The sequence below is a fragment of the Hakea prostrata genome, chromosome 4, assembly GCF_041222555.1.
Source record: "Hakea prostrata isolate BN-2017 chromosome 4, UWA_Hpros_2, whole genome shotgun sequence".
NCBI classification, from domain to species: Eukaryota; Viridiplantae; Streptophyta; class Magnoliopsida; order Proteales; family Proteaceae; genus Hakea; species Hakea prostrata.
Window position 1 is genome coordinate 9,599,119 of NC_142603.1, and position 25,212 is coordinate 9,624,330.

A 25,212-nucleotide genomic window follows, 5' to 3' on the forward strand; every position below is an offset into this window, starting at 1 on the left:
GGAGGGAAAGGTGCAATGATTGAAAACAAATCTCTGAATGAGTGTGAATGATGTACACTCTTGTCAATCCTTTTCGCTGAGCACCTGTTCCCTCCACCCTCCGCTCTCTTTAATACATCATAATCCATCTGATAGAACCCATTTTAATTGACCTGCCTGCCTACAGTTCAGATAAAGTGGTGGTCCAGATTTTATCTGTGATACAGATTCTGTTTTGATTTTTGATTTTTTTTTTAATTTTTTAAAGCTACACCTCTGAAACCCAAAAAAAAAATGACAAACAAAATGGGTGGTCGAGATCACCATTTTAAATCTGGACCATAGGTAGCTCAATGCGATGCAACACTTGAGCAAATTCTAGTGAAGTGCGATCTGCTTTCAGTGCTGCACATTAACCACCCATTTTGTTTTCTTTTCTGATTTCAATGGTGTAGTTCAAAAAGTGGGGGGGGGGGGGGGGGAATTCAAAATGGGTGGTCGAGATTCACCACAATTTATCCACACCACTCGCAGCTCAGTCAATTCCCATTTTAACATGGGAAATAACCTTCTTTCCTAGGATTTCAATTTTCTAGTATCTTACAGGAGATCCCACTAGGTTTGCTCACCAATATTTTCTTGTTATCTAGTGTTTTCTGGATGTGCTGCAGCGATTAGAGTAATCAAAAGGGATGAACCTGTCTACAGAAAAGTTGAGGCAAACAAGGCATTTAAAGTTCCCTTATGGAGAAAACCACACCAAGGTAAGCATTCTTCAAGATTCATGATACCAAGAAAAGCAGCATGAATGCCAACCATCTTTACTGCCCTCAACAAGCTGAAAGCTGCTCCTTATGAACTCTTCAATGAAGACAAAGACAACTGAGAATGTTTCTTGTAATTTGCCAGCACCCAAGTAGTGAAGATTGGATAAGAACATCTGCACCCACCCAAAAAAAAAAAAAGATAAGAAACTCATGTATTACATCTTACCAAACTAGTAGATAACCAACTTTTGTGTTTAGGATTTTCTTTGGCCCCGATGACTCCTGAAGAGTTATTTCTTGAGCTATAGGGTTTTATTTTCTCTGTTTAACTTAATATGATTGCCAAGGAATCAATCATCAGTTCCAGATGATACTTCAAAAGTTTCCAACCACACTTCCCTTCAATGTGGAAACTGGGTAATGGGTAGTTTGGCGTAGAAGCTATCTGCATTACAAAGTCAAGAATCCCAAAGATCCCTTCACATGGTGCAGTCATTCAAGAAAAGAATTTTACAAACCTGGATCAAAACCAAAGGAAGATGAAGTTTAGTAGTACCATAAATAGTTGCTTTTTCTTTCCCTTTGGAATTCCAATTTTAGCAGGGAGCATATTGCTTCGTCTTCAACATTGCCACCAGAGAAAGTTGTTTGTGCCTTGGTTAAGCTCCCCAGCTCAAGGTAAGTTTCACCTCTCCAAGAGTTTTCTTTGAGCTCTACATAACCTTTTCACAATACCTTGAGTTCTCTATGTAAAATCAGATATTGGTAGATTATCTAAGATACCCATGAGATCCTTGAGCCTGAAACCAACTGGGTCCTCCAGAGTAACTCAGCAAAAACTATCACTTAAGACTTTTTCACAATGTTATTCTAAAAATGAGATCTGGGGATTTGCACCCAAAATTCTTCCATACTTAAAATTTGGGATCTTCTTGGTCGGCAGTTTCTAACCCATTTCTTGGTCTATATTGAAATTGACTGCCAATTCTAATCTTTTCGATTCCATAGAGTCATCAAGTATGCAAGGAATTGTTCAAGTTGCACAATCATACCACCATACACATCAGCATATAATTCCAATGCACCCAATGGTGCAATGCACAGACTCTAGATCTAATGCATTTTCACGCTGTCAATGTGTTATATCTACTCCTACCATGCAACACAAAGGTATAGAGAATACAACAGTAGCAGAACTTCTTGCAACAAAAGGAGAAGAAAGGAATGTGCTCTGCTGCCACACTACTGACACTGCTTATGACGCAGTAAAGAAGGTAACAACTAACAATGAACGTTACTGAATCTCTTAACTGTCTGCTAGGACAAATTTGACTTGCATCAAGAGGCAAATTTTTGCAGATGGCAGAAAACAATGTTGGATCCTTGGTGGTCCTAAGGCCAGGGGAACAAAAACTTGCTGCAGGGATAATAACAGAGAGAGGTACTTGCTGTTCTTTATTCACAGTAACTGCTTTATAAATTACACATTGAAAATCATCATGCTTCCTCCCTTTCCCCACCGGTGCAATATCAATATTAACAATCAGGGTTTACAAGCTCAGGATCAATAGGTCAATCTCAAGATTTGACTCCGGAGTGAACACAGGAGCTTTGTTGTACAAAATTATGGTTGTTCAGCCTAAAGAACATTATAATTAACTAAAAAATGTGGACAATGAGCCTTATTGTTGGATGGTTGGAAAAGCAGACTACCTGAAGAAGATAATTGCACAAGGAAGACTGAGCAAATACACAAGGGTTGGGGAAATAATGACTACAGAGGTTATTTCCTATTCTTTCAAACCAATCTCCTTGCATTTCTTAATCTTGTGTCCCAAACATGTATTCATCATCTCCTGTTGTTCATCACAAAGCAAGTTGATTACAGTGAGCTCTGACACAAACATTCTCCAAGCAATGCAATTGATGACAGGTTAGTCAAAGAATACCACTGAGGAATTTTTAGTATTTGAGCTTTTCAAACAGCAGCTCCAATGCTATCTAAATGGAAAACCTACGAGATATAATTAATACAGTTCTTCATGCTCACAGATAATCACTTAAGGCATGTGCCAGTAATAGATGGAAAGATTGTGGGCATGATTTCCATCATAGACGTTGTTCGAGCAGTGGTGGAGCAACAAAATCAAGAGGTGAAGTATCTAAATGAGTTCATCAAAGGAGATTACCATTAGTATTTAAAACATCCGTCTAACTTCGGCTCTGGTTTCCAAGGATTGTACGTTTATAACCCAAAAAAAGAAACTCAATTTACATCACATGCAACCCAAACATAGGCAAAAACCCATTCCCAGTGCTCTGTAACTTTAAGGTATCCACTCAAGTCAAAGGTGAGATAGCATATACTTGTCAAACGGTCACGCCGAGGCGTCTGCTGTGGGGATTCAATCAATCTATAACCTCATGATACCCACTCAAGTCAAAGACAAGACAGCATATACTTGTGTCGATGTCTGTAAGCAAAATTATGCAAAATCAATAGATTATATGAAATGGAGCAACAACACATGCGTTTCCAAAAAATGTAGTTATCGGTCTCTTAAATAAATGAACAATTAGTAGCATAAGATGGATTGGCTGAAAAACATGGAACCATAATATTTCAGCAGGCATATGATCCCCATCACAAACACAGGAAACAAATAATATAGAGAACCAATATATTCAAGTAGAAACGCTCGGCCACTTGTTCCTCTACCAGCTAATCTCTGCAAGCATATGATCACATAATTCTCATCTCACTCATGAATATGTAATAAACTCCCTTGAAGTGAACTGAAAGGGTTGGTGAGGAATAGGGTTCTAGTCAATGAACATACAAGAACCCGCTTAGTTAAAAAAGTATGCCATGAATCAAAAAGAAAATTCATAGATCATTACATACAGGCGGGGGGCCATAAACTTTGATCTGGCAAACATGAGTATCTCTCCCATTAAGGTGATAGGATAAAACAGCAATTTGCAGCATGAAGGTGTCAATGAATGCTTCTCTGCAACACAAAATGAATACATAACTGAATTATCACTTAAGGTTTCTTGAAAATATACATAAACGTAAAGAGATTTAAATTATGGAACTATTCAACCAACTCAAAAATAAATAAACCAATAAGACAAAAGATGATCTCATAAATAAAACTGACCAGCTGCTTAGAGTAGTACAAATGAATTCCAAGGAAAGGAAAGATGGAAGAACTAGAACTTGTGTAAACAAACAGCCCCCCACCGCCACACCCAAAAAAAAAAAAAACCCTTCTCCACTGAACCTAAAAAGCAAAGAGGTTGGTGAAGCTTTCAGTTACACTAGAGGCGGAATGATGTTTCAGCTAGTTAATCACCAGGATAGGACAATAATTGGGTTCACCCCTTGTCCACCCTATTCCAACTATAAAAGCCAAGTCAATTTAGTCAGCAAAGCAGTTAACTTCTTCTAAGTTTCCTGGAAAGTGATTATATTCTCGATACTTGATACCAAACCTTATCCCCTCAACTCTTGTGAAGATTTTTCCATGCCATTCTGACTGTTAAGTTTTTAACAGCCATTTTCTTTCTAGTGCCAAGACACCTAAATATTGTATTGTGTTTCCAAGTATCTCTCAGCCCAAGAGCAAAGAATTTTTTGGCTAAAACCATACTTCCACTCTATCTGGCCCACCAAACCTTTATGTCCTATACTCGCAACTCATCTCATGGCATTCACTCAAATAACCAACTCCCAACGCATTTTCATGTGCCTTGACATTTACTAGTTGGGCAAGATATCCAGCATCCAAGAACAACCCGGCCACCTTGCTCGTATTCTGTGACAGATCTCTTTGCTTCATGGCTCCAAGAAATTCACAGCATCTATGAGGGCTCTTTTTCCTCTGAACCTTCCACATTACTGTTAATGAAAACAGAGCACCATGGAAAGCTTTCATTTGCTTCATTTTTGGCATCAAAGTTACTCTTCACCATTCTAATATCCAATTACTACCAAGCAACAAACAACAGGAATCACTGACACCAGTCAACTACAAGAACATGACATGTGAATTTAATTCCGGCATGTTTACCAGCAGGTTAATGCTGTAGCAGATCGCCGACAGAAACTACGTGATCAATCCTATGAGTTACTTGTCTTTGATGAAATGCCATATTCTCTTTCTGTGTATCACCATCATTGGATGGGTATTTACCCATCTCACAGAAGTTTTTGAACCCACCCCTTACCCCCACACCCCAAAGTTCTCATTTTCATTTAGTTTAGCATAATTTAGTAATTTGGTAGAAGCATCCAACTGAAAGCTCAACCCATTAAGTGAAGAGGCCCTAATAATTCATCTGAAGCCTCATGTTTACTGGGTGTTGGATTATTCCCCTCATGTGTTGCCCTTTTCTGGTTGGCAATACAAGTGGATATGTAATCCTCCTATGAGTTGCTGTAGACAGATGTATCATTAATGTAGAGGGCTTGATCGCATTGATAACATGCTGAAGTATCCGACCTAAAAGTTTAACCAATTATAGTAAGAGGCCCAACTTGCATATTAAGTCATCCAAGGTCTCAGAGTGAGTTGATGTGGGATTATTCTCACAAATTGCCCAGTGTGCTCCTAGAATTCGTGTCATCTTTTTGGTTTGGATTGCTACAGAAGCACAAGTACAGTTCAAGGTCTATTCTGAAAAATTGTAACAGCAGAACAAGGATCAAAGATAATGTCAAAGCAACTTCAATCATACAGGGGAAGTAGGTAGAATTTTCATTCCAGACCAATCCCTCTTAGGATTTTCAATTTAGAGAGCCATAAAGCATTCAAGATTTATGAAAGGAATAACACTGATGAAAACAACAAAACAGGATAAACTCCTAAAAACCAAGAGTGACGTTGAGAAACATATTGAAGCTGAAGCATTGATTTGCAATTGCGATTAGCAGAGGTAAGAAAGAGAGAGGAGAGAGGAGCCACACACCCCCCCCCCCCTTAAAAGAATAGATCCCCCAACCACTTAAAGGAGAAATAAGTGACTTAAATCAACCATCTTCAATCAGTCAGGGACAGTTGTAAACATCAACAAATAGAGAAGATCACAGCCAGAAATTGTGTGAAAGGAAAGAAATTTTCTCTGAATAAACCGGACGTTGTACCAGTATCACTCAATGCATGAGTAACAATGACAACCAAGCCTTAGGGCATGTAAATTAGCCACAAATAGAATTCTCCAACCACAATTTCTAGTAGGACTCCAGAACAAACACGGATATATATTTTTTTTAAAAAAAATAGTAGTGATAATAAGTAAATATCCCTGAATTCTACCAGTAAACTTACACAAGCAATAATTCTGGAGGTGAAAAACTTAATACAAAGCCAAAGTCGCATGTTGGGTGGTTAAAAGAACAAATATATCTCAATAGGCTTGCAGTTAAACAACACAAGCATGTTGTATTTGCAAAGATAGTACCATACTTACCGAGGATCACTGCCAGATAAGGATATGTATACCCAACCAATTAGCTTACAAGCTCCACAGTTATTATCTCCTAAAAATTATTTTTTCACAAGGAACCAAAGAACCAGATGAGCATGCCAAGTAGTGGTTACATATAAATTTGAAAAAAGAAGGAAAGAAGAAAAAGAAGACATCTATGAAGGAATCAGAAAGTACAAATCAGAGTGAAGTCCATTCATTAATTCCAAAAAATAATGCAGTAATTCATCAACAGAAGAAGTCAACTACCTTCAGGTTGTGAAATCCATCACCAGCCCGAATGCATATTTTGCTGGGTGTGTAGCTCTCATCAAAGCTTTAAATCCACATACTAAACCACTTGCTGAAACAATAGCATCCATTGATAAACACAGAATTGGTAGAATGGCTTATCAATCCATGATCTATTGATCTCAAGCCCTCTATTTATAATTAAGTGGAAAGTACACTATTACAAGGAATAGAATTTTACATGAATACAAACTCTAATTTAACTCATATACAAACTCTAATTGAACTCCATATAGAATCCAACACTCCCCCTCAAGTTGAAGTATAGATATTAGTCATGCCCAACTTGCCTACAATAGGAAAGAAATCTCTTTCTTTCAAACCCTTAGTGAAAACATCTGCTACTTGGTCTCCATTCTTATAAAAGGCATACAGATAAGCCCTTGTTCCAACTTTCCTTCGACAAAAAACCTGTCAATTTCAATGTGCTTAGTTCGATCATGTTGCACCGGATTATTAGCAATACTAATAGCAACCTTGTTGTCACAATATAACATCATAGGGTTTGGAACTTGGACTCCAATATCTTGCAGCAAGCCTTTCAACCATAGTAGCTCACAAACTCCACGAACCATAGCTCTATATTCAGCTTCGATACTAAAAATCTATGACATGGTTCATTCAACTAGAAAAAGGAACCTATAAGCTTTAGTCTTCTTTCTTTTGAGCCCTAAATTCACTACTTCCATTCCATGGGATTTACCGGATGATACCAAAATGAGGAGAATCGGCTATTGAGAATAGATTTCGCTTGTGGCCTTAGGCCCCAACGGGACTGTTCCCAAGGCATATACCCTAAAGGAGGGTGCCCACCCAATAGCAAGAGCTGGCACAAGCTCAGCACGCCTCTACGCTCTCAAGAGCGGAAGAAAGTGACACCAACCTCCCAATCGCTCAAGAGGGAATCTAAAAGCACTCCCTATGGAGAACGCAAGGTGGCAACCTATCTTCCTTCCTTAAAGATCCTTTCCTTTACTATTTCTCTATTAATTGATAAAGCTACCACATTCTGTTTCTTACTTCTCCAAGTAACTAGATTACCACCAACAAAGGTACAGTAACCTGAAATTGACTTCCTGTCTGGAGATCCAGCCCAGTCTGCATCAGTGTGTGCTTTTAGATTATCAGTGGGTGACAAAAGTATTCTTTTTCCAGGAGTTCCCTTCAAATATTGTAGTATTCTGATAACAGTTTTCATATGAGCTAAATATGGATCATGCATGAATTGGCTCACTATACTTACAGCATAAGCGATGTCTGGCCTGGTGTGGGACAAGTAAATAAGCTTCTCTACCAGCCTTTGGTATCTTCCTTTGTCCACTGGTTCCCCCTCTTTTTCTTTAAGTTTAGCTCCAGCTTCAATAGGGGTATCAACTGCTTCACACCCCAACATTCCCACTTCTGATAATAGATCTAGGACATACTTTCTTTGGGATAGGAATATACCTTTCTTTGATCGAGCCACCTCAATCCCTAAGAAATACTGTAACTTCTCTAGATCTTTAATTTCAAACTCTTTGCCAAGAAAGTCCTTCAACTTTTGAATTTCTTCACCATCACTCCCTGTGATGACAATATCGTCTACATAGACAATGAGAAGTGTGATGTTAGTACCTGACTTCTTGACAAATAGTGTATGATCAGCAATGCTTTGCTTGTATCCAATAGAAGTCATTGCCTTCAAGAGGCGTCCAAACCAGCATCTAGGAGACTATTTTAACCCATAAATTGACCTCTTCAACCAACAAAACTTTCCCTGCAGTATTGTCATCGGAGAAACCATGTGGGATTTCCATATAGACCTCTTCTGCTAACTCCCCATGTAAGAAGGCATTCTTTACGTCCAATTGGTGCAAATTCCAGTCTTTGTTCACAGCTACAGACAACAGAACTCTGACAGTGTTTAGTTTCGCAACAGGGGCAAAGGTCTCCTAATAATCAATCCCATAGGTATGGGTAAACCCCTTTGCAACTAGTCTAGCTTTCAACTTGTTGACTGATCCATTCATATTTTGTTTAAACACAAATACCCATTTGCAACCCACTGGTTTTTTTCCTAGAGGAAGTGTAACCAGCTCCCAAGTGTCATTTTTCTTTATTGCCTGCATTTCCTCTACCATTGCTGCCTTCCATCTCTTATCAGCATAGGCTTCTTGCCAACTTTTAAGAATAGATACAGATGACAAAGAGGATATAAAAGCACGGTAGAAGTCAGGCAAAGAGTTATAAGAAACATATTTAGCTATGGATGTTGAGTACAAGATCTAACTCTTTTTCTAACAGCAATAGGAAGATCATAAGAAGATACTTTAAGGGGAACAGTAGAATCTGGTTATGGAGCGAGACTGAAATGGTAACACCTTTCTCCACCTGCTTTAGCCGATTGTATTTCTTCCTTTGATAAGCCTATACCTCCTTATTCTGATCAGTCTGATTTTGAAAGACCCCAACAGTGTGTCTCATAGGAGTGGTCTCCCCCTGGCTAGGTTCTTCACATGGTTCAGAAATCGAAGGGGGAGGATTAGAGTCCTCAATTATACTGGCCGAAGTTTCCCCCTGGTTAGGAAACTCTTATAGGACTCTTAAGTTGTGTTGGTGTGTGATAAGAAGATCTAGAGTCGGAAAGAACACCTCTCCTCTAGGACTCTCCCCCTGGAGAGGTGTATAGTAAGGGCAAAACTCATGAAAAATTACATCCATGGATACAATGGTTTTCCTGGAAGGAGGATGATAACATTTGTACTCTTTCTGAGTAGTAGAATACCCAAAAAAATGCAGCGTAGGCCGCAGGGAGCCAGCTTACTCGGTGGGGTTGTGATTTTGGCATAACACACGCATCCAAAAACCTTTGGGGTAATAACAAAAGAAGAGGCTCCCTGAAGAATCTCATTCGAACATTTAAAACCAAGTATTCTACTAGGCATCCTATTCATAAGGTAAAAAGCAGTGAGTATAGCATCACTCCAGTATTGGTCAGATACATTCATAGCAATCATAATGGAACGGGTTATCTCTAAGAGATGCCGATTCTTCCTTTTGGCAACCCCATTTTGGGCAGCCGTATCAACGCAACTAGTCTGATGTATTATGCCAGAGTCAAAGAGATATCTTTGAAATTCACCATCAATATACTATGTACCATTGTCACTGCGAAGGATCTTCACAGTGGCATTGAACTGAGTTTTAATCATATTATGAAAATCACGAAAACATCAAAAAACCTCTTTTTTTTTTGTTTTAAAAGATAAATCCATGTAGAACGAGAGTGACAATCAATAAAAGTAACAAAGTACATATGGCCAGTAATAGACACACGTCGGCAGGACCCCACACATCAATATGAATTAGCATAAAAGGAATAGGTTTTCTATTATGAAGAGAAGGTAAATAAGTAGAACGAGTCTGCTTCGCAAAAATGTAGGCTTCACAAAAAAAATTATCCTCATTACAAGAAGAAACCAAATCAGGAAATATTTTCTTAAGAGTTCCTAGAGGGGGGTGACCTAGCCTACGGTGCCACTGATGAAGGTCTGATATTACCAAATGGACCGGATTAGAAGATGTAGTCGAAGCAGACACAAATTCTCCAATCGGCTCGAGCAAATAAAGTCCATTGTCTAGTTTACCACATCCAATCTCCTTCCTCGTGACCAGATCCTGGAAGACACAGTAAGATGGGAAAAAGTCACTTTACAATTCAAGTCATGTGTAAGACTATTGATAGAGAGCAAGTTAGTAGAGAAAGAGGGAACATGTAAAACTTTAGACAAAGAAAGTGATGGAGAATGTTGAATGGTCATTTTTCTAGCAATAAAAGAATAGGAGCCATCAGCAATTCGAACTTTATCATTTCTAGAAGTTGGAGAATATTGTAAGAAAGAGGTGGATAAACCTATCATATGATTTGTGGCTTCTATATCAATGATTCAAGGAGTAGAAACTGAAGAAGCTTGAAAGCCTGTAAAAGTTTTACCTGAAGTAGCAAGGTAGAAGTTGGTATGGGTAGTAGAGGAAGCAGTGGTCGAGACTGTATCGGCAGTAGAAGACTGCAGAATACGTCACAGAATAGCTACCTCTTGAGAAAAACCAATGCCTGTAAAGGGTGTGATGGAAACTGTCTCAGAAAGATTAGCCTTTGGTTTTCGCTTTCTTTGTGCTCGTTTTTGCTTAAAATCAACAGGCTTCCCATGCAGTTTCCAACAATTTGCCTTGGTATAATATGGTTTGTGACAGTGCTCACACTTGACAATCTCCTTAGCCGGATTAGATTTAGTGCAAACAGATTGTAAAGCTGATTTCTCCATAATAGGAGTATGAAGCATGGCTAATCGACGACTTTCCGCACACTGAACAATAGCATAAGACTATTCTAGTGTAGGAAAGGGAGAACGACTTAAGACTTGCACTCTGATCTGATCATACTCCACATTCAAACCTACTAAGAAGTCATACCCAAATCTTATCAATGTGCTTCATATAAGTAGTCACATCATCTGGGTTAGTGGGATGATAATCCCCATAATGATCCAGCTCCTACCAAAGAGATCGCAACTCAGCATAATATTGGGCCACAGTCAGTTCCTTTTGGGTAGTCTCATGAAGCTTCTTTCGTAGCTTATAAACCTGTGCATCATTCCCCAACTGTCCATAGGTTTCAGTAATAGCCTTCCAGATTTGGGCTGCAGTATCAAGTAATAGATATCCACGAGCAATATTTGGAATCATGGAATTCAAAAGAAATGACATAATAAGAGAGTTATTTGAAATCCATTTATCCTGTGGAACGCCTGTGGTAGTAGGTTTGATAGTGGTGCCCATAATGTGTCCAACAAGTCCTCTTCCGACAATAGTCAGGTAAGCAGATCGGGACCAAATCAAATAATTTGTCACATCAAAGCTTACCGAAAGAGGATGAAGAGTGGGGTAATGTTCGGAGCCAGTGGGAGCAGGAGTACCATCAATAGTTGTCATATTGACAAAATTATCTCAGGTTCTTTAGTCTTCAACCTTTCGAAGTAACAAAAATGTCACAGAATGCAATAGCCGAACTCAAACAAATCTACTTTTATTTATTATTATTATTATTTTTTTAATCAGAACGGTAGAAAAGGAAAAAAAACAATAAAACCAAACATATGGTTCAGCCAAAGAGCAATGGGTCTGGTTGGGTCTGGTCTAAATGTAAAGAGAACCAAATATAGTTTGGTTTGGTCCAAATATGGTTTGGTTTGTCCAAATATGGTTTGGTTTGGTTTAAATATAAAGACTTTTAGACAAAGGGTGTAAATATTTGGTTTGGTTTGGTTTAAATATAAAGACTTTTAGACAAAGGGTGTAAAGAGAACCAGAGGGGTTTAAGGGTTGAAGGTCGTGTTTCAGAAAAAGGGTACCTGGCTTCGTGGCGATGGCGATGCGATGTTCTTCTTCTTCTTTCCCTTTTTTCTGTTCTTGGTTGAATCCAACTCACAGAATGCAGCGGTACTGAAGAGAGAAGGCGCTGGAAGAAGTGTCAATGGTCGATGGCGGAAGACGCAGTGATGGGCAGAAGAAGAGTTGATGGCGGAATTGTGAGATTCACAAGAATTGCAGCGATTCTGTTCGTCTTACTCTTTTAAGCACGAGAAGCAGCAGGAAGCACTCTTCTAATTACAAGAACAGGAAGCAGCGGAGCAGCACAAGCATGCGATTCTGTTTGGCTTCTCTTGAAGTAGCAGAAAACAGCAGTGACAAACAGCAACAGGCAGCGGTAAGTGGTTCTCGTCCTCTCTCTCCTTTCCGTCTAGTTTTGTTGTTCTTTCAGTGGCAGAAAAACTGAAGAACGATAGGTCTGCGATGGATTAGGGAAAGAAAAAAATATATAAGAAGATCCTAATCGAACTTAGGCTCTGATGCCATGTTGATAAACACAGAATTGGTAGAATGGCTTATTGATCCATGATCTCAAGCCCTCTATTTATGATTAAGTGGAAAGTACACTATTACAAGGAATAGAATTTTACATGAATACAAACTCTAATTTAACTCATATACAAACTCTAATTGAACTCCTAATAGAATCCAACAGCATCCAACCAAATTGTCATTCAATACTTAAATATTATCAATCTCCCCCCCCCCCCCCCCCAAAAAAAAAAAAAAAGGAAATTGAAAATTTAGGGATGCATACTTGCAACTTCACTTTTCCTGAAACTGAATATTCACTAAATAAGGCTGGGCACCATCTGGTCTGGTAGGGGAAAACAGGGAGAACAAGAAAACCCAAAAAAAAAGAGTCATCAGGAGAACAAAACTAATGGATGATCGGCAATAACACCAACCCCCCCCCCCCCCCCTAAAAAAAAGAACAGAGAGGAAGTAGGGAATGCAACTGCCAGTAGGAATTGAGGTTATCGTCACAGAGGCACTGGACACCATTGCCGAGCTTGCAGGAGCTGACGCTCCAAGCGACCTTCTTAGCCATCTCGCGGAGGTCATCGTCCACCACCAGCTGGTGGTTTCCCCCCATAACCTTCCCTCCTCCTCTCCCTCTGACAACTCCGCCGTAGCCATTCTACTTTAGAGTTTCTCCTTCTTATCTTAACCTAGTTTGTTTAAAATCAAGAGCAAACTTTTTTGCAATAGTTCCAGAAGATTAGATGACAAAGGTAACTGAAGAAGAAGAAGAAGAGAACACAAAATCACTCTGCTAGTCTGCTTAGTCTTCTTAAACTCTTCTCTACAGTGTGCATTTGGCTTCCCCCTTCTCAGAAATCTTGAATAGAGAAAACTAATAAAGGAAATAGCATGGGCCCACCTTCTGGATGTGTAGCGGAGGGCCACGGGCCAGCAGTGTTGGAAATAGCATGGGCCCGCCTCCTGGATGTGTGACGGTAGGCCATCGGCTGGAAGTGTTCCAATATCTTCAAACAATATCCAACTAAATTTTGATTTGAACGTACTGAGGTAGATTCAATTAGTTTTCTTTTAACCCCCCCCCTCGAAAAAAAAAAGAAGTAATTTTCAAAAACCAAAAAAAGAAAAAGGCTTTCAAAGTTTCACAAAAGATTAATTTTTTATAAAATTACATATATACCCTTAGATTTACAAACTATTACGTTTATACTTCCTAAATTTTTTTCTTATTACAAATGTCCCATTGTGTACAACTGCATTAGTTTTAAATAAGAGGACATATTTACCTTTATTAGATGTTCTTATAATCGAAGGAAAATTCGAAAAGAAAAACCTAAAATAACTAAAATACACAATACCACGTACAAACTTTGTTAACTTCCAGATTCAAGTAAAAAAAAAAGATATTTCATACTTGCAATAGATGTTCAGTAATTACTTAATCTCATTATTTTAACAATAGAGGTACAATTGATGTATAATTTGAATAACTGGGTAACATGATAATTTATGAAATTAAGGATATAATTTGCTCACATAAAGAGATTAATGAAAATATGACTAATGGGGGAACGGATCACACCCGCGGGGCCCGCCCCGCCCCAGGCCCCCCCGGAAAAAAATCCCCCCCTCCCCCTGGGGGCCCGGGCACTACAGAGTCAGGTCTTGGCCGAGCCTTTCAAAACACTGACCCACACCCTATAAATGTCTTGAGTTGATTTGTCGTTTGACCTTGACCCTGACTTTGGCCTAAATCCTTAGCTCTAATCCCAAAACAATATAATAATCCAGAAATCTATATTATTGCCTTATATTTACCAAAAATATCTTACAAAGCGGTAGTGCTGAATTAAACTAAGCCAGCTAACCCAGGTCAAGCCCTCAATCCTTTCTCCCAGGAAACCTCATTTGGGCTCAAGGCAACCAAGCTGGTCCAGACTACCAGGTCTAAACTTGCAACCGCAGAAGGGATGATGATAACTTATTTCATATTTCTCACTTTTAACTATGGTGAATGATCAATGCTTACATGTTAGAGTTTATAAGCTATTTAAGACAACTAATCCAACAATATTCACTACATCACATTCTCTCTCTCCCTCTCCCTCCCCCCCCCACCCCCCACCCGGTCAAAGATTATGGTCTTTTTTTGGGGTGACAAAGCCAATTTACAAGAATAGAAATAACTGTGAGACCAAGCCCAGCCTATTTTACTCTACTAATCTTCAGACCATGGTTTCAAGTGCAATCAGATTTTCCACCAAAAAATAAAAAGTACAATCAGATTAAATAGCCAAGCAAATCAAAACCTGATTAATTCCAAGCTCTGTGAAAACTGGTCAAGTTCAACCATATTGGCCATAGATGAGACCCTTGAGGTGTGCTGCAAGCCCAAATACAAAATTTCTACTTCAGAAGTTGAAGATGAGAGATAGCAGGGTCACCCTTCCATTTCAATCCACTTGCAATTCCTTTAAAGCTGACTAGCGGGAAAGCACACAAGTTGTCCACAAAATTTTCCCCTTATTTACCTCCGAAGGTGGAGCTCAGTCTACTTCCAAAACAAATTCTTTTTTCGTTGGCCATTGTAGGCAGTTTGTTAAAGTTTGGCCGACCTAAAAGTAGCAGCAAAGAGAAAGAAAGACACTTCATTCTGGAATCCATTAATGAATATCAGGGCACTTACCCAATCAACATGGAATGATATTACAATCTAACCAAGCCTTCACCCAGTACCATCATCTTGTAGTTGGTCTTTGGCGCCGAAATGCCGTAGATGCCATCAAAAGCACTTTCAGACGCTCTGATGCCTTGAAGCCCTGAGCCTCCATCTGCTGATGCATCCTCTGAGCATCTTCTAGTAATCCACCATCATGAAGCCCAGATATGATCCTCTCATAATCTTCATATTGCAGGAGCTCCTTCTTAGCTTCCACGACTCTAAGAGCTTGTAGAGCTTTCTTTTCATCTCCTTCCCTTGCATACATATCACAAAGAGCCACATGAAGCTTGAAAGGAAGTGTCTCCCCCTTCTCAGCAATCTTGTCCAGTAACTGCTCAACTTCATCAACCAGCCTCATCTTGCAAAACCAAACCACCATCACTGAATACGTGGCAACACCTGGCTCAAACCCATCCTTCTCAAGCTGCAAGAGCAAATCCAAGGCTTTGTCCAACATATTTTTCTTCTCATATGCTGCAATCATGCTTGCTGTAAATTTGTCATCAGGCCTGTGTCCCAATTTCATGAGGTAGTCAAAGTTACTCCTGGCCTGTTCAGGATTGCCAGCCCGCCCAGACGCTTCAACAAGCAATGTGCAGGACTCCAAACTAGGCTGGTAACCTGCAAACTGCATTGTGGTGGCAATTCTTTGAGCCCCATCAACATCAACATGCTCAGAAAAGGACCTTAGCAATGCCAAGTATATCTCTTTGGTGGGTTTGATGTCTCTTGCCTCCATCTCTCTCATCAGTGCCTCTCCCGACCTCGGTTGGCCTGCATTTACATAAGCCATGATCATCGAATGATAGTCTTTTGTGTCTGGTTGGAAGCCTTGACTTCTCAAGCTCTCAAATGCTGCCTTTGCATGTTCAAGATTCCCTGCCTTGCTGTACATGTGAACCAGGATCATAGTAGTTAAGATGTCGGGCTGGAAACCCTTTTCAGCCATCTTCTTCAGGATTCTCTCAGCATCCTCCATTCGGTTCTCTTTAGCATGAGCATCAATCAGTTTTGAGTAGTCACGGATGTTTGCTTGGAAAGACTCTTCATCGAGAACCAGTTCAGCAACCTACAAAAGAAAGCAGAGGAAACTAGTTTCAAGAGATAGATCAAGATGTTATGCACATGAATGTAAATTGTTGCCTTTATGGCTAGAAGGACAAAGGAAGAACACACAATAACCAAACCATCTCAACTCGACCAAGAAAACCATGATTATCAAGAAAGTAATCCTAATCTCAGAAACATTTCCTATGCCAATCTGAGACCCAAATGCTAGTAATATTTTCTTTCTTCGATCAATATCATCCATGTAATCATTTACAAAGGCTTTGACAAGTAAAGAATCTAACCAGACTCGAGTGACTTCCAAATTTTCATAGCAACGCACAAATTAGAGAAAATTGATCAGTGGACAAAGTAAAGATATCTGCTCTCAGCCATCAAAAGGACAAATTAGAGAAAGAAATTATAGAATATAGGAATCAAGATGTATTACTAAAGTACAAGTACAAGTATTTATAGTAGTACATAGAAGTAAAGTGGGTGAGGAGATACTAATCATCACCAGATCTAATCTACGGTAACTCCTTATCGGAAATGATAATTGAAGATTCCCAACAACAGCTTATGTTTTAATTAACCTGCAAATGTGGGTAAGCCCATAGTCGAGTAGATGAGATTGACTTTTCTCTATTCGACAATTAGGTGTCCGATACTCACCGAGAACTTGGTCCAACTCGGCTTTTCAGTTGACTGAGTTGAGATCCAAAACCAAGTTCTTGAACTATATGCTTAAGCCAAAACATTGGCTTACCACTAATATGGCATCACTATGAACATGTTGTTAGGACCCTATAATTAGGCCATGTGGAGGAAAGAGAAAGAAAGAGGGCTATTGCAGGGGGTTATAAATAGGGGAGAAGTTGTGAGAAGAGGGTACCGGGTATTTGATATGAGTGTTAGGGCACCTCTGGCTGAGGACATCATTCAATTTGAGGGATCTTATCAACTGGTATCAAGCACGTTGATCCAGGGATGGTTAGCAGTCGTATGGAATCCGGGGATGAAGATCTGGAACCACGAGTGCAGAATTTGCAGAGTCAAGTATCGGCCATGGGATTTAAAATTAAATCCATAATCCAGCACATGGAGGCTGAAAAGGAGAATCAAAAGTTTAGGGAGGAAATCAGAGCATGTCTTTTGTGTGCAAAGGCCCTCGTTGTTGATTCACTGACGGCGGAGATAACAGAGGAGAGAATAACGAAGACACTACGGCCTTCATTGAAGTGAGAAGAGAAGATAGGGCAGGAGGTCCTCCATCGCATCGAAGAGTACCTGATGGCACGGCCTCAAGAAACCTGGCAGATGCGGTCAAACACTGCAGAAGGCAGAGGGAGTTCAGAGAAGCTCGCAGCAGCTGCCGGAACTAGAGAAGAAGGATGGTTTAAAAGGGTATCTGGGGTGGGGGACAACAGGGCCACAGTGTCGAGCCTAATGTACTGGACAAGATGAGGGACTTGGCCCAATCTGTAGAAGTCAAAAAATGGGCTCTCAAAAGTTTTAAGGAATTAAAATTAGGCCCAGCCAAACAAAAGAACCAAAGCCCACTTCAGCACTTGGTTTACTTTAGTGCAGTTGAATCCAACTCTGGACCAAAAGCAAACCCAAAGACCAACACGGCGACTGGTTTAACGAACCGAATCAACCAGACCCAAGGTAGACCGTCATCTTCTACTTCCAGCTCTCACGGAAGACATCCAGCTGCAAGGGAGTGTGCTACCAGATCTGGGAACCAGACCTAGGGGGAGCGGATGATGGTGGCAAAAGTAGATGGCACCATTCCGATGGCGGAGGTTCTGCATCTTGGCATTGAGAACAAACCCGAAGGGTTCAACGGCAATGTCTAGGCGTCTACTTCAACCTTCTCGTGGCATTGTTTAGCGGTAGGGTAAAAAATGGAAGAAATGCTTCGAGCCTTCAACCCTGAAGGGTTGGAGGCGGTATTGCTTCTAGCAGTCAAACATGGACCTGGAGGTTTCGACAGTGACTCTCCCATGGTCTCCGCCCACCTGGAACCCCTCAAGATCCTCCTAGATGCCAAACCCCAGGTGGGATTTTCTCAGGAAACAGATGAACTTGTAGATGATTTTTCCGGCCCTACCAATAGCCCTGAATCCCCAGTTCAGAGACAGTATGAAGAGAAAAATATACGGCAAAAGGGTATGTGATGCAATCAATGTTCTCATGGCTATGGATATTATCTCCAAGAACAGAAAGGAAATACAGTGGAAAGGCCTGCTTTGCCCTAGAATTCATGATATTGAGGAGTCAAAGGCTGAGGGTGCTGGATTAAGAAACAGAATTGAAAAGTAGGCTGCCTGTATGAAAGAACTAAAGGAACAATTTGCGGGTCTTCAGAATCTGATGCACAGGAATGAGCAATTATATGGGTCTGGAATTATTCTGGTACACGGTGTGCTTTACCATTTATTCTTGTTCGGAGATGTTTCGATGCAACTGTTGAGGTAGAAATATCAGAGGACATCAACTGGTGCACTTTTACATCTGTAGTATCCCTTTTGAGCTACATGGTGACAATTATATTCTCGACATTGAGGTTTAATCACAGACCCAAGGGAGATGACTGTGCCAATGATTCAAGTGCAAATGGAGCAGCAGAGGATTCAGTGGAATAAGTTGATCTAGTCACCGGGAGTGTGTTTGCATGCAAACCTGCTAGAAGATAAGAGCACTCTATTTCTGGTTCGAGTAGCAAGTTGGTTTCTGATATACTTTAAAAAAAATTTCAGATAGTTATGTGCAGGTTGGTGGCTGAACTGGCCTGGTTTTGTGGCAAGCATGCAGTAACAAGTTTAAAACCTTCCTCACCTTGAGGACAACTTGAAATTTAAGGGGGCGGGAATGTTAGGACCCTGGAATTAGGTCACATGGAGGAGAAAGAAAGAGAGAGGGCTATGCTGGGGGGTTATAAATAGGGGAGAAGATGTGAGAAGAGGGTATCGGGTATTTGATATGAGTGTTAGGCCGAGGACAACACCATTAGGTGTAGGGGGTGACTGGCACCACGAAAGCCAGAATATCTTGTTAATTGATCTGTTTTGATATTGAATTGCATATTCGATTTGAGGGATCTTATCACATGTTTAAAGAACTAATAGGTCAATGAAGATCAATACCTAGTCACCTCCCAAGGAGCTAATGGTACACAGCTTAGAAGACCACAAGCCAGCACAAAAAACGCAAAGGGAGTCCAACATCACAATCATGTTCCAATACAATGATACCACCAAGTGTTGCAATCTCATTGCAACAACAGATTTAATTAGAAGTCACAATGTCTACGCTACCAATGATGACAACAGTAGACATGGTAATGTCAGAATCAAGATAGATAATTTTTTATCAGGTTATGAACCACTACAATGTGAGAAGTATCAGCACAGCCGAGTCCTCACCAGACCAGATCTTTTAGGCCCTGCATGATGTAGAACTGAATCTAAGACATAAAATGATAAAACAACAACATAATAGGATCTCCTCTCCGAGAATAAAAAGTCACCCAACATGATATCAGATGGTAAGAATGATCCCAAATTCTAATTGGATTTACCAAATAGGGGCTAGAAGAATTGATGAAAACCTGAAATTGATCCAATGGTTGGATCAGCACAAATAGCCCAACAGCATCAAACTCAGCCTTATCCCAACTGCAGGCGTTTGGCTACATGGATCCAAGTAAAACAACCCACAAAAAACTGACTGAAGGTTAGCAAAAAAGAAGAAATGTAGACAAGGATGTAAGATATGTTAGACTAGAAAAAGATAGCAGGAGGAGAAAGGGCACATAGAAAGTCAGGAAAACTACTTAAGAAGGGGATAATGGTAATCCCATATCATAGTAGAATAGAAATCAGAACAGGGAAACCTTAAGTAAATGTAATCTGATAATGAACAGGCGAAGTAGACATACCGTATCTCCAATGACATGGAATTATGGACCAAGACCTAATCAAGTTTGTCATTCAGGACAAAAAACAACTGGTCAAAACCTGATGCCCCAAAAATTAACACCCGTGTATATGAATGATTTACCACTGGAGTTTCAGGAAATTTCAGAAACGTACTTGTTAATGGAGAAATGGTGATGGAAGAAGAATAAACACCTAGGCTTCACACCACAAGATGGTTCAATCAGATTAGACACCACGAGTTTCAGGAAATTTCAGAAATGTACTTTCTTGTTAGTGGATGAATGATGATCGAAGAACAAATGAACAATAACCCAGGCTTCATACCACAAGATGATCAATTAGATCAGACACCAATCCATGATCACAGTAGGGGCTTCTTGATCAAACACAGGAAATCTTCAATGGAGAAGAAGCAAGAACAGCTGCAGTTTTTCCATTTCTAAAAATTATGGGTTAAGGGAATGAGCCATTTGATTGCTTTTTATTAACAATCACATAGTTAAAGAGTTACTAAGAAAGTCAAAACTAACATTACCTCTAGCTAAAAGCTCGTTGGACCACAAGAAGCATATAATATTAATTTCACACAGCAGATAAGATATTAGAACAGAGAAATCAATTAGTCAATTGATCTGATCATGAACTCAAAGAGACCGCTAAACCCCAGATTCAATACTGATGTACAATGGTGAAAGAAAACAGCAAAAAAGAGATTTCATTGTATCTCTAGATCAGCATGTCTAATCTCACCAGAACCTGATCAAATTCCCCTTTGGGGATGAGAGTCAACTAGTTAAAATATGAAAAAAATCAAACAGCTGGATTTTTCTAATTAAAATCATTCAGAAAAACACTTGTATACGAAACCAAATCTAAAACAAGAGTTGCAAGAAGTTTCAGAAAATTACTCGCCTGTTGATGGAGGAATAGTGATGAAAGAAGAATAATTAGAAATTAAGCACCCAGGCTTGACAACTCAAGGTGGGTCAATTGGATCAGACACCAATAATCCTTGATCATACACAAGGGGTTTCTTTATCAAACACATGAGGTCTTCAATGGAGAAGAAGCAAGCCAAGCTGCATTTTTTATTCTTCCAAAATCATTTGCTTGGAATAAGCAATCAATTGTTTTCTATTGAAATTTTTTACAAAAGAAAGGAGTTAAAGTGTGATTAGATATGAAACAATTTTGCTAGACTTAAAAGTCCAGACATGCCTAAGACTTTTAAGTTAGCTAAATTAACTAAAGATAGAGCGAGGAGTTGTCTTGGAGATCCGACAACCAAAAAAATTATTAATAATAATAAAAAGAAGAAGAAGAAGAAGCAACTCAAATTGAACCACATAACCCTGATTTGATTGAACTAAAATTTTAACTTAAGTCACCTACAACCTCTTTAATGTTAATGTAGCGTAAGAAACTGAGTCCTAAGAACTGAAATCCTGTATGCAATCTTACTAAGCATATTTTAAGCCCATAAAGTGGCCTATTACATTAAAGAGCCAATGGACCAACAGCACAATATGCATGAACCCAGCCTTAAACTTACTAATCAAACAAGTCATTTTGGCGATTAATCTGCATCACTGGCTTTTAAAGTGAAAATGATAATTTGTTACCTACGACCTAAATCTTAATTATTCCAGCATGGTTAATGAATGTGGCCACAGAAACTGGGCTATCACTCTTTTATTTTGGACATTTAAGATGTCAATATAGCCTTCCTAAATTGACGGGGTGTTTGGAAAAGGCATCTCTTCCTCCTATTACATGAATCAAATGCTCTATTTCATTCAGGAAATGCCATCTCTTTCTCAACAATGTCTTTGTCCTTTGATACAGTAGCACAGGTTAGGAATACATTAGATCAATCCTGGAAACTCTCAGAGTATTAGCACAGAAAGATCTGTTAGTTCTATTAGATGTTTAATTTTCTCCCTGGCTAATGGGAAGCATTAAAATGGTAAGTGGTAACCATGACATTGCTGATTAAAATATTAACTTACCCTAGATAGACAAGAATTTTTTTGGAAATAGTTTAGTCAAAAATTGAATGAACAGAATATATGTAATGTAAAACAAGATTACAGGCTCCCAAAATAGGATGTTAAATCAACAAAGTATACAAACTTAAAATATGCTCACTGTTTAAGGCTTCTGTAACAGAGTGGGACAATGCAAGTTTTCAAACAGCAGTCAAGGATTGGGGCATCAATACCCAAAAAACACAAAAAACAAAAAACAACTAAGAATGGATTGAATATGCCTATGGTGGACGGAATCTGGTCCCCAAACCTCCGTAGAAATAGAACTCAAAAAGCAAGGAACAGATCGTTCAACTGTTGCAGGCGAGGGAGCAATCTCAGACCAGAAAGGTGCAGTTTGATCCCTTCTTAGATAAACAGCACCAGAAATCAAGGGTGGGCTAGTTTAAAAGCTACTCCCAGGCTTCAGTAGGATACAATTCCAGCAATAAGACACAGCACAAGAGGTTATTGGCACAGAATAGAGAAAGTAAAGGAAGATGGACCTCTCATCTACAGCTATCTCAGACATTGAACAAAGAGTCTACTCAATAACTAAGGCAACTAAGCCACAAATTCATTTCTCTCATTCTGATGACTATTAGTAGCTGGCTAAGCTCTACAAGAAATCGGAACTAGTTATTGAGGAATGGATCTTCTCAACAATTATGCACGAACTAAGAGAAAAACTATTTAAGTTAGAAGCTAAATTGAATTTAGAAACTGGGCTTATGAATCAGCCAACAATAGAAATCAGAAACATATAATTATGGTAACTACCGAGGCTGCAAAGTTAGTAACTACACAGCAGTCAAACTTTGCAGGTAGATCACTCCAAAATTGTCCAGGAGTATTCCCATGACAGCAAAATATGTGTTGACACAGTTCGCTTTAACAGTAACAGAATCAGAGTCTTGGCCTATTTTTCTTTGTGTTTTCTCCTACATCAGACATGGATCAGGGAAATATATATGTAGGTCTGAAACAAGGCAGAGGATAATAACAGAGATTTAAATGTGTAACCTGTTCTGCAAGTATGAATGACTGAGCAATCAGATTCCATAAACAGGGTAATCTAGTTGCTCAGTTTAAACTACAGAAAACAATAAAATTTCTCATTATCGCAACATTGTTTCAGAGTTGCACCTTTATATCTTGTTTCATGTCCCTATCCTAAATTGTTGCTTCACACCTGACTTCTGCCACTCTATTTCACACTTTGTTACAGCAGCCTAACTACCATCTGAACATGTCTCAAGTTTATATCATATCATTCAATATCCTATTTTGGGACTCATTCAAGCCTGAAATGTTCTCTTCTATTATGATGGTTTTAAAGTTAAGCCACAACCAAGAACCTTGTCAATAATTAAAGGTAACCTAAAGGCTATAGATGCAGATGCTCTGTGATTAGAAATTTTACCAAATTATAGAATTAGAAAAAGCTACAAAAGTGTGTTCAGTACTAACTGCTAGGCATTAGTTTCATAATTTTTTTAAAAACACATTATACTTCGAACATTACGTTGCAGCAGTAGTCAGTCATGTAATATACAATGGTATCACGGTAACAAGAAGACATCGACCATAAATAAGGACAGAACATTCAAACTACATGAAGTTAGTTGTTCTCTAGGCATGTAAACAGAGAAGCTTATTCATCAAGTGGAAACGGAAAACATGAGAAAATTGTGGCGTACAGAAGAAATGTATTCCTTTTAAGCATTCAAAACGAATAAGAAAATTAAAGTAACTAACCTTGTAGTACAAACTACTATTGCGTTCCTGCAATCTGCAGAGCAATGTAAGCCAGTCGATCCTGCTCGGTTGGAGAAGCCCAACCCATTCGGCCAAAACCGAAGATGGATCATCTTCTTCCTTCAAAGAGAGGATTTGTTCAGTAACGAGCTTGCATTTCCCAGTAATCGTCTTGGGTTCTTCAGGGGTAATGAGCTTCTCTGCGTCGTGCATCCTATCAGCTACTTCAGCCCACTTTGGGTCTGACAAATCAAGGCCATAAATCTTGTACTTAATCTTCCCCCGTCTCTGTGGAAGAGACACGACTTTAGGTTTCTCTCGAGCCACATCTGAACCATCCATAACAGCCCCTTTCCCTGTGTCATCGGCTTTGCTGCTTTCTTTTTCTGCTTCTTCCAGGGCTAGGGCTTCTGCTCGCATTCGCTCCAAATTGTGATAGAATTCATATTCCTCCATTTTCTCTCGAGCCCACTTGAACCTGAGCTCCCTAAGCAAGTCCCCACGAATGCCCACTTCGCCAGCAAAGCGGCACATATCTTTAACTTCTTCGGACTGGATAAACCACTTCATTTGTTCTTTCTTCTTCTCCTTCCTCATATCACCGAGGACCGAATTGCTGACTTCCCAAACTGTCTTCCACAAATCCTCGCTGAAATCAAGCGATGGCATGCTGGCTGTGGTGCCATGCATCTCCTCGAGTTCACCCTTCTCAATCTCCGATACAACCTTCTCAGCAATTATCAAAAGCATGCCGTCAATAGTCTGTTTATCACAATCTGGGTACACTTTTGAGAGTTCCCCACGCATTATCCAAACAAATCGGTCTAAGAATTTGTTCATGAGCCCTTCTTCCTCGCTGGATTCCGACTCACTTTCCAAATCTTCAAGCTGGGCTCCTTCATCAGAGTGAATACATCTGGCAGCGAAATGGGTATATTTTGAGAGTTTAGAATTGCAGAAGGGCGAGAACAACCCATGAACCATCCGAGGAGGAGGAACGCAAGGAGCAACGGAGTTTGTGAAAAAGTCGGCATTTCTGCAAAGAGATGTCGAAGGCGAGAACCATTTACCCTTATATCTCGATAGGTTGGTGTTCGCGAGCTTAGAGACGATAAGAGTCCTGAGTTTCATGTCTGCTAATTGCTAATTGTGAAGAAGAAGAAGAAACGACCACCAAGGCTCGCCCTGCGCTCAAGACCCAAAAGCTTAAAACCCTGAAACCATACGGTAATTACTTAATCAGCCCAATTTTCTTCAATAATTCCAATTGTATCCTCCGGTGACTGGCT

The 25,212-nt window shown here is 39.6% G+C and overlaps 2 protein-coding genes and 1 pseudogene across 8 annotated transcripts; 2 read left to right on the forward strand and 1 right to left on the reverse strand.

The window, feature by feature from the left end:
* Positions 1-839: 839 nt before the first annotated feature.
* Positions 840-25,119, reverse strand: LOC149017707 (uncharacterized). Of its 7 annotated transcripts, none has more exons than XR_016172846.1 (3): positions 23,924-25,119; positions 14,732-16,213; positions 840-919 (listed from the first exon to the last, which is right to left on the reverse strand). XR_016172846.1 is itself a non-coding variant. In XM_089152027.1 (2 exons), the coding sequence occupies exons 1-2, from the start codon at positions 25,052-25,054 to the stop codon at positions 15,161-15,163; spliced, it is 2,184 nt and encodes a 727-aa protein (XP_089008153.1). In that variant the 5' UTR covers positions 25,055-25,119; the 3' UTR covers positions 14,553-15,160. The 7 variants fall into 7 exon arrangements, 1 of the variants encoding a protein (XP_089008153.1); XR_016172848.1 differs by having other exon boundaries at positions 851-919; positions 15,109-16,213; XR_016172847.1 differs by lacking the exon at positions 840-919 and adding an exon at positions 3,464-3,757 and having other exon boundaries at positions 15,109-16,213.
* Positions 913-3,474, forward strand: LOC149017708 (CBS domain-containing protein CBSX3, mitochondrial-like). Its single transcript, XM_089152028.1, has 4 exons — positions 913-2,020; positions 2,106-2,187; positions 2,455-2,679; positions 2,799-3,474. The coding sequence occupies exons 1-4, from the start codon at positions 1,766-1,768 to the stop codon at positions 2,939-2,941; spliced, it is 705 nt and encodes a 234-aa protein (XP_089008154.1). The 5' UTR covers positions 913-1,765; the 3' UTR covers positions 2,942-3,474.
* Positions 18,102-19,018, forward strand: LOC149017709 (transcription factor-like protein DPB pseudogene; annotated as a pseudogene).
* Positions 25,120-25,212: the final 93 nt, after the last annotated feature.